The sequence below is a fragment of the Arvicanthis niloticus genome, chromosome 30 (genome assembly GCF_011762505.2).
Source record: "Arvicanthis niloticus isolate mArvNil1 chromosome 30, mArvNil1.pat.X, whole genome shotgun sequence".
Taxonomy (NCBI): domain Eukaryota; kingdom Metazoa; phylum Chordata; class Mammalia; order Rodentia; family Muridae; genus Arvicanthis; species Arvicanthis niloticus.
This window is the reverse complement of record NC_133438.1, coordinates 4429269-4441350: the sequence shown is the minus strand read 5'-3', so window position 1 is coordinate 4441350 and position 12082 is coordinate 4429269. Positions and strand designations below refer to the sequence as shown.

Sequence of the window (12082 nt, the reverse complement as noted above, 5' to 3'; positions counted from 1 at the left end):
CAGAGAGGCTCTCTCCTCTCCTCACCTCTCCCCTCCCCTTCCCTCCTGTCCCCTCCTCACTGTTACTATCTCCCCTCTTCTCCTCCCCTCTCTCCCCTATCCTTCTAACCTCTCCTTTTTTCTCCTCACCTTTCTTCTTCTCTCTCCTTCCCTCCCTGCTCCTCTCCCCTCCCTTCTTGTCCTCTTCCCTCCTCACCTCTCCTCTTTTCTCTCCCCCATTTCCCTCCCTCTTCCCACTTCTTCATTTCACCCTTTTCTTTCTCTTTTCTCCTCATCTCCCCCTTTCTCCCTCTCTATCTCCCCCTGTTAGGAGCCGCGGTGAGCATGACAACATTCACCATTACAAGATGGCGTGGGCATCCTGTGCTTCCACAAGTAAACAACTAACTGTGCAGGTGCAAAAGGCAAAAGCGCGCCAAAGTCACTGCCCATCCCTGGGCGTATTATGGGTAATGAGTGAACAGCCAATCAGAAGTGAACACACCACTCTCTGGTGTATATAAGCAGTGCCTTTCCCGGGCTTTGGGTCTTTCCGCTGCTGCTGATACAAGAATAAAGCCTCGTTGTAGTAACCACCCGAACACTGCCTCACATGTCTCTTTCTCGGGCGAAGGGGACTCTAAAAGGGACGCGGAACATCCCCCTTTCTCCCTATCTCCCTTCCTCTCCCTCTCTATCTCCCTTTCTCTCCCTCTCTATCTCCCTTCTCGCCCCCTCCCTCTCTATCTTTCTTTCCTCTTTAGAGATAAGGTTTCATGAACACCCAGTTTGTCTTGGAGAGGGTTTCATCAGCCCAATGTTCAGCGTATGGCTAGAGCTACACCTCAGATCGGGTGCTGGAAGAACTGATCTGTGCAAGGATTAAAGGAAGAGGGGGAAAGGTCCCCAAGTTTGAGGTCAATAGGAGCAGGAGACTGGAGGGGATTTTGTCAGGAACAGCTGACTGCCTAGGGCTGGGAGAACAAAGGGGTGGCGAGTGTGAATCTGAGGGAGGACACAGAACGTTGGCTTGCCAGGATGCAGATCACAGTGTTCAGTCACTGCATCAGGGATCACCGGATCCTAGACACTCATTCCCAATGGGCCAAAGGGCTTCCCCACCATTGACACCTGTCTCTTTTGCATGCCATAACTGCCTGTTCTGAGACAGAGCCCCAGGGAGGCTCTGGAAGCCGCTGGCAGCTTCCCAAACTCTCTCCTTGTCAGACCCTTAGGACTTTCACTGGTTTCCTTGTCAACTTGACACAAATTAGGATTACATGGAAAGAAGGACCCTCAGTTGAGAAAATGCCTCCATCAGATTGGCCTGTGGGCAAGTCTATGGGGGCATTTTCTTGATTAATGGTTGATGAAAGAGACCAGCCCACTGTGGGTGGTGCTATCCTCAGGCACATGGTCTTGAGTGGATAAGAAATCAGGCTGTGTGCACCACCGGGAGCAAGGTATGCAGCAGTGTTCCTCCACGGTCTCCGCTTCAGTTCCTGCCTCCAGGTTACAACCACAAGCTGCCGCCCTGCCTTCCCTCAGATCTTCGACTGTAACGGTATATGCCAGGTAAACCTTTTCCCTTTCAAGCTGGTTTTAGTCTGTTTTATCACAGCAACAGGACGCAAACTCAGCCAGTCGCATCCCAAGGCAGGAGCAGGGAGAGAACTGGAAGGCAGTCAAGCCTACTTTCCCACGAGCGACACTTGGGCTGCTCACGGAGCTTGCAGTGACTACCATGTTCCTTCAGTGTAGCAGGTCATGTGTTGGTGTCCAGGACAGTGGGCCACAGAGTCCTTGCCTTTGAAGACCCTACAGGCTGGTGGGGATAACAGACAAGTGTCCCTGCTGTGGTCTCTTTCCTCTCTTCCCTCCCTCCCTCCCTCCTGTCTTTCCTTCCTCTCTTTTCATCTGACACAATTTTATGTAGCCCAGGCTGGCCTCAAACTTATTATGTAGCCAAGGGTGACCTTCAACTTCTGATCCTCTTGAGTCCTGGGATGATGATGTTTTCTCTCTCTCTCTCTCTCTCTCTCTCTCTCTCTCTCTCTCTCTCTCCCTCTCTCTCCTTCCTCCCCCCCAGGGGTTCTTACTATGCAGGCTTGGAACTTGGGAACCTGTGATCCTCCTGCCTCAGCCTCCCCAGTGATGGACTGCAGATGTGAACTCCCACACTCAGCTCTGCTGTGGTTTGCAAAGATGCTCACATCATCTCCCAGTCCGTCTGACCTAAGCATCTCCATTCCCCATCAAAAGGATTCCCTCATTATTACTAACCAGCCAGACACGGCGGTGTACATACATCACCTCAGAAAATGGTCTGCTGGGGAAGGAGAATCTTAAGTTCAAGGGTAGTCTAGATTGCAGAGCAAGAACTTGTAAAAGAAAACACAAACAAGACAGTAGAAGACAGCAAGGAAGGTAAAGGTGCTTGCTGCTAAGCCTGGTCCCTGAAACCCAACTCCATCCATGTGCCCTTGCATGCATGTACACACACCCACAACACCCTTCACAACAAGTAAACTAATAAGTACATGTAAAACAGAAACAGGGGACCAGATGTAGCTTGGTTGAATGAGTGCTTAGTGCCTGCCCGGGTTCAGTCCCCAGAACCACATAAGCTGTGTGTGGTGGCGACACTGGTCATTCCAGCACTGGAGAGGCAAGGGTAGAAAGGTCAGAAGCTTAAGCCCATTCTCAGTGACACAGTGAATTCCAGGAAAAAAAGAGAAAAGAACACAGAGAGACATACACAGAGAAAGAGACAGAGAGAGACACAGAGATATATACATAGAAAGAAACAGAGAGACAGAGACACAGAGAGATATATAAACACAGAGATACACAATAGATACACAATAGAGACACAGAGAGAGACACACACAGAGAGACATACATGCAGAGAAACACACACACAGACATGCAGGCAGAAATATACACAGAGAGAGAAAGAGACAGAGAAAAACAGAGAGATAGAGTCACAGAGAGTTACAGAGGCACACAAACAGAGAGACAGAGAGAGACACACACACACACACATACACACAGAGAAAGAAACAGAGACACAGATACCGAGGCACACAAAGAGAGAGACACACACAGACACACATATACTCAGAGAAAGAGATTTTTAAAACTAAAAACAAAACAAAAAAGACACAAATTAAAACATAAAACTTATTGGATGTCACCAGACAAGATGTTGTATTTGAGTCACTGGAACACAAGCAAGTGGGCACAATGTATAATTACCATAGAGTAATGCTTTTAAAAAAAAGTGCCACTGGGAGGGGCAGGTGATGGGCAGCAGCTGGTGATGTGGGCGTGGGTCTCACCAGCTGGCTGCCTCCAGGTAGCTGGAGGGCATGTGTGGGCAGAGAATTTTGTCTTGAGAGTCCAGGGAACCCATGAGTGACCAGAGTCCAGTTGATCCTAGAAGGAGAACATCAGTTACCCCATCCAGGCCCTACCATGTGCAGACTAGAGCCATTTCTGAAGAGGTCCCTGGTGGTCCTCCTTTTCCTGGGCCTGGCAGAGGCCTGCATTCCTCGTGAAGGTAAGGCTTTCCACCCCATGGTATCTTAGAGTGGAGAGGTCATTGAGGCTGGATTTGATAAGTAATTCTGAGGTTTCCCATAGGCTTCCTTGCTTTGGGTGTAGACAGCCCACTCTCTTCTCCCTTATAGAGATGGTCTCATGAGTCCTGGGTTGTTGGTTCTGCTCTTAGACATACCGGTGGCTTTGTGAGTTTCTACTTGGTGGCCATTCTCTTGGAGGTGCTAGTGTGTCTACATTAGTCCCAGGTTGGAGGACTTGCCCTCAGAGGTACTGGTAGCTTGGTGAATCTTGTGTTGGTGAGCCTATTCTTAAAGACGCTGGTGGCTTCATAGTCCCTTGCAGGTAGCTCTTCCACAGAGAAGGACGAATTGGTTCTCAGCAGTGACTTTTTTTTTTTTTTTTTTTTTTTGCCACATTAGACAGAGACACCACATGTGTTGATCAGTGTCTTGTCTTTGTCTAGTCCTCAGTAGTCATAGAATCCTCTGGACTGCTTTGTGTCTTTGAAAGAGATAGAATTTGTGTAGTTCTGGGACTCAATAGTCCTATTGTTCATGTACCGGTGAGGTCAATACCCATCCTTTACAGTATAAAGATGCCAAAGACTACACCAGAAAGACTTGAGCCTTGTCAGGAAACTGTCTTCCTCCTTTTAGGTCGGCGATGATTTCAAGTTTTAATTTGTAAACAATGCTGGGAATGGAGTCAGGGAAAGGTGGGCATAGTTCTATCTTGATGTCATTTTTATGCTAAACAGACAATCATACCACATCAGGGCTTTAGGTAACACTGTTCTGGGAAAGTGACTTTTGAGAGAAGACCTCAACAAGAAGCAGAAGCTAGGCACCTGAAGGGTTAGACTGTTTCTTGCAGACAGAACTGTATGTGTGAAAAGATGTTGGGCATTCCGTGAAGACACGGAATCCCTTCAAGGCTCTGAGAACAGTCAGTGTGGCAGAAAGACGGCAGACAGAATGAGGGCGTGGTGGGCAAGCTGAGACACAATAAGAATGGAGAGTGTAGGAACCAGGATATCCAGGTTTTGGGGGTCATCTAAAAGATATGGTTCCCTCCTCATCTTCCTCCTTTCTTCTTTTCTTCCTTCCTTCCTTCCTTCCTTCCTTCCTTCCTCTTCTCCTATTTTAAAAGTTGGTGTGTGTGTGTGTGCAGATCAGAAGACAACTGGCTAGGAGTTGAATCCTTCCTACCACTATGTGAATCTCAGGAATCTGAACTCAAATCATCAGGCTTTGCTGGGGACAGTAGCTTTACCCACTGAGCTATCTCCTCCTCCTCCTCCTCCTCCTCCTCCTCCTCCTCCTCCTCCTCCTCCTCCTCCTCCTCTCTTCTCTTTCTCCTCCTCCTTCTTCTCCTTCCTCTCCTCCTCCTCTTCCTCCTTTTTCTTCTCCTTCTGAATCATCAGTCTTTTCCTGTCTCTTATGAACTTCAAACATTTAAATGAGTCTGGTCAGTTAGTCTCAGAATGTCTCCTAGGTTGAATTTCTCTGAGCTTTTCCCATGATCATATTGAGGTTATGCATTAGGGGCAAGAATATGCTGAAGTCACACTGTGACCTCACGGATTATAGCCAAGTGATTGATAATGGTTTGTCTCTTCCCTATGATGCCGTATTGGCTGGTTTGTGTGTCAACTTGACACAAGCTAGAATCATTGGAAAGGAAGGCACCCCCGTTGAGGAAATACCTCCATGAGATCCAGCTGTAAGGCATTTTCCCAATTTGTGATCATGGTGGGTGGTGCCACCCCTGGCTGTTTCTATAAGAAAGCAGGCCTAGCAAGCCATGGGAAACAAGCCAGGAAGCAGGACCCTTCCATGGCTTCTTCATCAGCTCCTGCTTTCAGGGTCCTAGCCTGTTCGACTTCTTGTCCTGACTTCGATATGAAGGTGTAAGTCAAATAAACTATTTCCTCCCCTACTAACCTTTTGGTCATGGAGTTTCGTTGCAGCAATGTGACCCTGACTAAGACAGGTGCTGTCTTTCATCTTTTGGCTAAGGTTGTATCTACCAGGTCTCTCCACAGCCTGGTACTAGTTCTCTTCTTGTGACTGATAACTATATGGCGGAGGTGTAGCCGCCCGCGGCCACAAGTCAACTGGGTTCACCTGAAAGGGGGGCTGGGAATGAAAGGGGAAGGAGGGCGAGAAGAGATGAAGCCAAGACAAAGTTCTCTGATCAAGGCTCAAAGCTTTAATGTTCAGCTCTCAATTTAAAGGGGAAGACCCAACCCACAACCCCTCCTGGTTTCAGATGGGTGGGATAATCCATAGTCGTTCCAGGTCACGGTCAGAGATGTCTCAAGGCAAGCCCAGGGGCAGTTCTGCTTCTGTGTTCCGGGCAGCCAAGGTGGGTAACTCCACCTAGATCCTATCACTTGACCTTGTTGTGGTAAACAAGGTCTCTCAGGCTTGCTCATGGTGGGGGGAAGGTACAGGGAGGTACTACGACTATGCACATGTACTCTTTTCCTTTTCATTTTGGCCAGTGAAATTTAGCAGCCATCTATAGATCTTGCCTTAAGAAGGGATTACTGTAGTGTTTATCAAATAGAGATCTCCTATCCTCTTTATCCCTTCTATACAGATTAATTGAAATTCCTAAGTAAAGGATGAACTGGGGCCGGGGAGATGGCTCAGTTATTAAGAACATGTACTGATTTTGCAGAGGGACTGGATTTGGTTCCTAGCACTCAGATCAGGAAGGTCACATCTCCAGGCCCTGGGCAATCTGATGGTTCTCACTTCAACAAGCACCTTCACTGGAGTGCTCATATATCAGTACCACCAGACACATGATTAAAAATAGAATCAACACTCAGAATTAAAAAAAGAAATTGATCCGTTTGAATGTTTATATCAGTATGAACTCATAGCTTCCTGTGTATCAGTCAATCATCTTTGATGGGTGGGAGGTTGACAATCACGGCTTCTCTTGTAGACATGCCAAAGCTGAAGTGCCTGTAAATGACCCAGGTCTCCACAGGCTGCGAGTCCCAGAAGAGCACCATGTGGAATGCCTTGTTTACTCCTCTACCAGGGACTCTTTTTCCAATCAGCTGAGCAGATGTCTTTACAATAGATTGAGTCCAGTTCCTATGTGTCTCCTAAGCCCTAAGCATAGGCCAGGTTGAACCAAGTGAATGTTGGCTGCCTGCATTGGTAGTTGGAGGGATGTGATAGACAAGTAGTGATAGATGGGCAGTAGACAGATGGATGGATGGATGGGTGGGTGGAGATGGATACTGGGTAGATTTATGGGTGTATCAGTAGATGGAGTTATAGATGAGGAGGCAGATGGGTAAATAGGTGGATGGGAGAATGGGTCAATCCACGATGGGTAGGTATACAGTATGCGTGGGTAGAGGAGTGGGTGGAGATAGATAATAGCTATGTGGATGGATAGATAAGCGGATGGGTGACAGACATGGGAAGACGGATAGGTAGACAGGTGGGTGAGCAAATGAAAGACGCTGAGGAACTCTGATAGAAACTGTGTGTTAGCTAGCCTCCAAAGTCATGGCAGCTGCGGTGGTCTTGGTCATTGTAGTGATTTGAGTCTCGTGTCTTATTCTCTCCCTGCACCCGCTTCCCGGTCCCGATGGAATCCACATGAACGATACTTTTGTCTCCAGTTGTAACGGAAGAGAAAAGTAAGAACTCTTGACACCCTATGTTTGTGCTCTCAGATGGCTCCTCTCAACTCTGCTGGGCCTGGAGAAACTTCTGGGAACTCTGGGGAAGGGTGGAGCTTCAATCTGCTATAAAATCTTGGCTTGAGGATCAGAAAAATAACTATTTAAAAGCAAGCAGATGCCAGGCATGATAAAATATGCCTGTAATATCAGGTGGAGGCAGGAGAATTGAAAGTTCAAGGTCATCCTCAGCTACTCAATGTGCACAAGGCTAGCTTGTGCTACATGAGACCCTGTTTCAAAAAAAAATAGGCTAGTTTAATAGAAAATAGCTGGATCCACACGTCTGTAACTGCATCCGGTCTGTTTTGATGTGTTAATTTGACTGAAGTAGATTAAAATGAAATCTCAAACGGAAGGAGTTGGAATGTTGTATAAATACTGTTTTAGCCAGAATTCTCCAGAGAACAAGAAAGAACAGAGAGAATAAATAGAACATAATGAAATGGAAGTGGACTCGAATAAAAATCGGAATGAAGTATGATGCAAATATAACAAAGGTGGGTTAGTACCGGGTAGCACTTTAATCCCAGCACATAGGAGGTAGAGGCAGGTGAGTCTCTGTGAGCTCGAGCCCATCCTGGTCTACATAGTGAGATTCCACCTTTACATGGGTTCCAGGCATCAAACTCAAGGTAAATAAAGATAACAGAATAGGATAAATATAGGTTATAATAGAAAAATAATAGAAATAGAAGATGAACAGACTAGAACTGGCTATAATTAAATATAGAATAAATAGAATAGGATAGGATAGGATAGGATAGGATAGGATAGGATAGGATAGGATAGGATAATAGACAGGATGAAGGGATTTACTGTGGAGGCGGAGAAGGCCCATAACATACCATCCCAAGCTAGAGAATCTGGGAGGTTGGTAGTGTGGCTCAGTCCAGTGATATAACTCTCAGTCTGTCTTACTTAGGGTTTTATTCTGTGAACAGACACTATGACCATGGCAAGTCTTATAAAGAACAACAGTTAACTGAGGCTGGCTTACAGGTTCACAGGTTCAGTCCATTCTCATCAAGGCAGGAACATGGAAGCATCCAGGCAGGCATGGAGCTAGAGGAGCTGAGAGTCCCACCTCTTGTTCCAAGGGCAGCTGGCAGAAGACTCACTTCCAGGCAGCTAGGACTAGGGTATTAAAGCCCACACCCACAGTGACACATCTACTCCAACAAGGCCACGCCTCTTAATGGTGCCACTCCCTAGCCCAAGCACAATAAACCACCACACAGTACAAGGTAAAGGTCCATGGGTCCAGGGAGCAACTGATGTCAGCCTAGGAATTCCAAAGGCGAGGAACCTGGAGTTCTGATATCCAAGGTTAAGAAATACAGGACATTACAGAGCAAGGGAGTAAGAACTTTTCCCTTCTTCTGCCAGCCTGCTGAACAGCACACATACCTGCAGATGCTCTCGGGGTCACACAGTCATTCAAAGCAAATGCTACATCATTTAAGCTTCTGTTTCAGAAGAAGAAGAAGGGCTTGTTGCTGCTGACCCAGCCAGAGCCACTGACTCAATGACGAGATTCTGGAGGTTTGAATAGGCTCGGCTTCCACAGACACATGTGTGTGAATGCTTAGGCACAGGGAGTACTATTAGGAGGTGTGGCCTTGTCAGAGGAAGTGTGTCACTGTGGGGCCAAGCTCTGAGGTCTCCTATGTTCATGCTATGCCCAGTGTGGCATACAGTCTCCTGATTCCTGCAGATCAAGATGTAGAACTCTTGGTCCCTCCAGCACCATGTCTGCCTGCGCGCTGCCATGCTTCTCACACTGATGATGATGAACTAAACCTCTGAACTATAAGCCAGTCCCAAGTAAATGTTTTCTTTCACAAGAGATGCCATGGTCATGGTGTCTCTTCACAGCAATAAAACTCTTAAGACAGATTAAATCATGCTTTCCCAGCTACTCTAGCATCCCTTAATTCAGTCAATCATCATCCCTTCAGAAGTCCCAGGGATAACCCAGGGTTCTTGGCTGATCTTTTGAGAATCCTCTCCCCCCTCCCCCCCCCCCACCCCCCCATGGCACATGGAAGAGGAAAAGATCTCTGGGACTGTGAGTGGCCAGAAAGCATGGGCCCCTTGTCTTTATTCCTGTGGCCTAGGAAAGTTTCTAGCACTCAGCTAAATTGAATAAGTGGAAAGAGCTCTTCTGTGCAAATGTAAGATAATGCTATCATTTTGAAAGCAGAGAGAGGGAAGCAATGGAAGCTCAGCACCTAGCATGCCTTGAGCACTTCAAACGTGACACTGTCACATCCATGTGTCAAAAGCTCTAAAGTCCCACAGTGGGCCACCCTTTCTCTTACTCTTTTGAGAGGAGGTTCATATGCTCAGTTCTGGACCCAGCTCGAAGATTCAGTGGGCTGAGGCACTTACCGCCAAACCTGAGGGCCTGAAGTCAGACCCCAGGACCATTCTTATTCAAACCATCACAGAAAGTTCTAGACACTGGGCAATCAGTGTTACCGCTGCATAAAAGCCCCTCCCTACATAACAATGGGGTGTAACTATTCCCAGAAGGAACAAAGAATACAGGGGGGTGGGGGAGAAGAGACTGAGGTAATTTGCATTTGTACTGACCCTATCCTTTTCTTTGCTTCTGGCTGATTCGGTGGTGGTCATGATTCCCTCTCCTCTTCCAGTCAAATGTAAGTCACAATCCCTCTCTGTATAAACACGGGTTGGGGTGGGGGTGGGGTCTAACTCTGGGAGACAAAAGAGGGTCAAACATCTGACTGTTGCATTCAGAGCCTACTCAGAGGATACTCATCTTGAACGGGCCACTTGACCTAGATCAAAAGGTCAGGGGGGCCGGGCGGTGGTGGCGCACGCCTTTAATCCCAGCACTTGGGAGGCAGAGGCAGGCGGATTTCTGAGTTCGAGGCCAGCCTGGTCTTCAGAGTGAGTTCCAGGACAGCCAGGACTACATAGAGAAACCCTGTCTCAAAAAAACCAAAACAAAAACAAAAACAAAAAAAGTCAGGGGGTGGGGATAGATTTCAAGGCCAGCCACTCTCAGATCCGGTAGGAAAGGTGCTTGCGATGAAAGAACCTTTGTTGGTTTCCAGGACTCTAGGTTGATACTAATGTCAGTAGGTTCACAATGAGCTAACCGGGTTGGGAGCTCCACTTCTTTATAGCCAGGGTGGACTGTGTATTTGCGGGTAAGCAGCAGGTCAAATGTGCTTTTTCTTTTCTGAGAAGTAACCATCCAGGCCTCCAGCTGAGACAGAAAGTTGACAGCTGTTATGTAGACCATATTCCGCTAACCTCCTGGAACTGGGAGGGTTTAGATTCCCTGGAGCTCTCACTTGCAGAATAAATGCATCTTTCAAAGAGATGGAGGAACCAGAGGCTCTGTCAAAGCAACCCATTCTAGTTCCGTGCCCTATTTGGGGATCTTTGAAGTACACTGAGATGACTTAATTGATTCCATATTTCTTCTCAACTTTGGTTAAACAAATGTTCCATTGGTCTCGGCTCATCCTCTCTCTCCTGATGCTCCTGTGCCTACAGTGCTGAAAGGTAAGAGTCTCTATTTCCTTCCCCATCTGATCTAGTTGCCTTTGTCCCTCAGAAATAATAGGCCGACTTTCAACCAGCATTTCCTCTCCTGTGCCCGCAGCCAAGCTTCTAATCTAGGGACGGGAGAGAATCGGAGTATCTAGAGTACCTCCTTTGATAGAATTCAGATGCCGCTCTTCCCCTCTCCCCACCAAATTCAGTGTTCTTTTCCTCTTAACCCATATGTAACTGGTTTGCATCCTGGTGAGAGTAAGTTCAAGGCAAATTCAGCTCAGAAACAAAGGAGCAAAGAAAGAACTATTACCCGTAGCAGGCGAGGAAAGACAGTGGTGATTTCCAGAGCAGTGCCCTCCTCCGAAGGAGTCCACACATAGTCAAATAGGAAAGCACTTAAGCAAAGGCATGTGCGTCGTTGAAGGTCCTATCTAAAGAAGGGACTACAGAAGATACATTTTGGGTACATTGAGCTCAAGGTCAGGTCAGGCAAATTAAAGATGGCAGCCAAAGACACATCTGCGCATGTCCGTTTTGAATCCCAAACATGGTGGAGAGACCAGTTTCGGGGCACGCTCCGCTGGTGTTTTGAGATGATTGACAGACCATCTCTGAACACCCTCTGTTCTCATCATAAAGACAATGGACTGGAATCCTGGTATGTTCATCTTTAATTACAGAATTTTCTTTTTTTAATCTTTGTTCTGTTTTTGTGAGACAGGGTCTCACTATGTAGCCTGGCTGAACTAGAGCTTACTATATACATCGGGCTGGCCCTGAGCTCACAGAGATCCACCTGTCTCTGTCCCGCTAAGTGCTGAGATTAAAGGCATACACCACTATATCTAACTAATCACAAAATTTTGACTGAAAAAAAAAAAAGTGGAAGGACACTTTGAAAGAGTCTGTCCCTAAAAATGCCTTCTTCACTTAATGGCTACTGCAAGCTTCAGGATATGACAGAAACAAAAAGCCATTTGGTCAGCGAGCAAACTTTAGATGTACCCTAGATCTAGTTTTGCCAGACAAGTCACATGGGCTGGGAAGATGACTCAATGGTCAATGTGCTTGCTCGCCGAAAACATTAGGAAATGAGTTCAAATCTCCAAAGCCCAGTGGGCATGGTATCCCACTTGTAATTCCGGCCTCAGACGGTAGAGATTAGGGATTCTAAAATCAAGCTGAGACTAGTCTTGTTCTGGAGACAACAAGGGGCAGCCTTTCCTCTCCTTCCAGCATAGCTGCAGACAAGCTGTTTGCTAACTATTCTCAGCTCCCTAAATCCTGATA

The 12082-nt window shown here is 47.0% G+C and overlaps 1 protein-coding gene across 1 annotated transcript in view; it reads left to right on the top strand.

The window, feature by feature from the left end:
• Positions 1 to 3456: 3456 nt before the first annotated feature.
• The window catches only part of Eddm13 (epididymal protein 13), a 34273-nt gene continuing 25647 nt past the window's right edge, over positions 3457 to 12082 (top strand). The window contains exons 1-4 of the mRNA XM_076927606.1: positions 3457 to 3541; positions 7196 to 7213; positions 9916 to 9921; positions 10790 to 10798. Coding sequence (XP_076783721.1) covers positions 3457 to 3541; positions 7196 to 7213; positions 9916 to 9921; positions 10790 to 10798 — 118 coding nt within the window. The remainder of the gene's footprint in view (positions 3542 to 7195; positions 7214 to 9915; positions 9922 to 10789; positions 10799 to 12082) is intronic.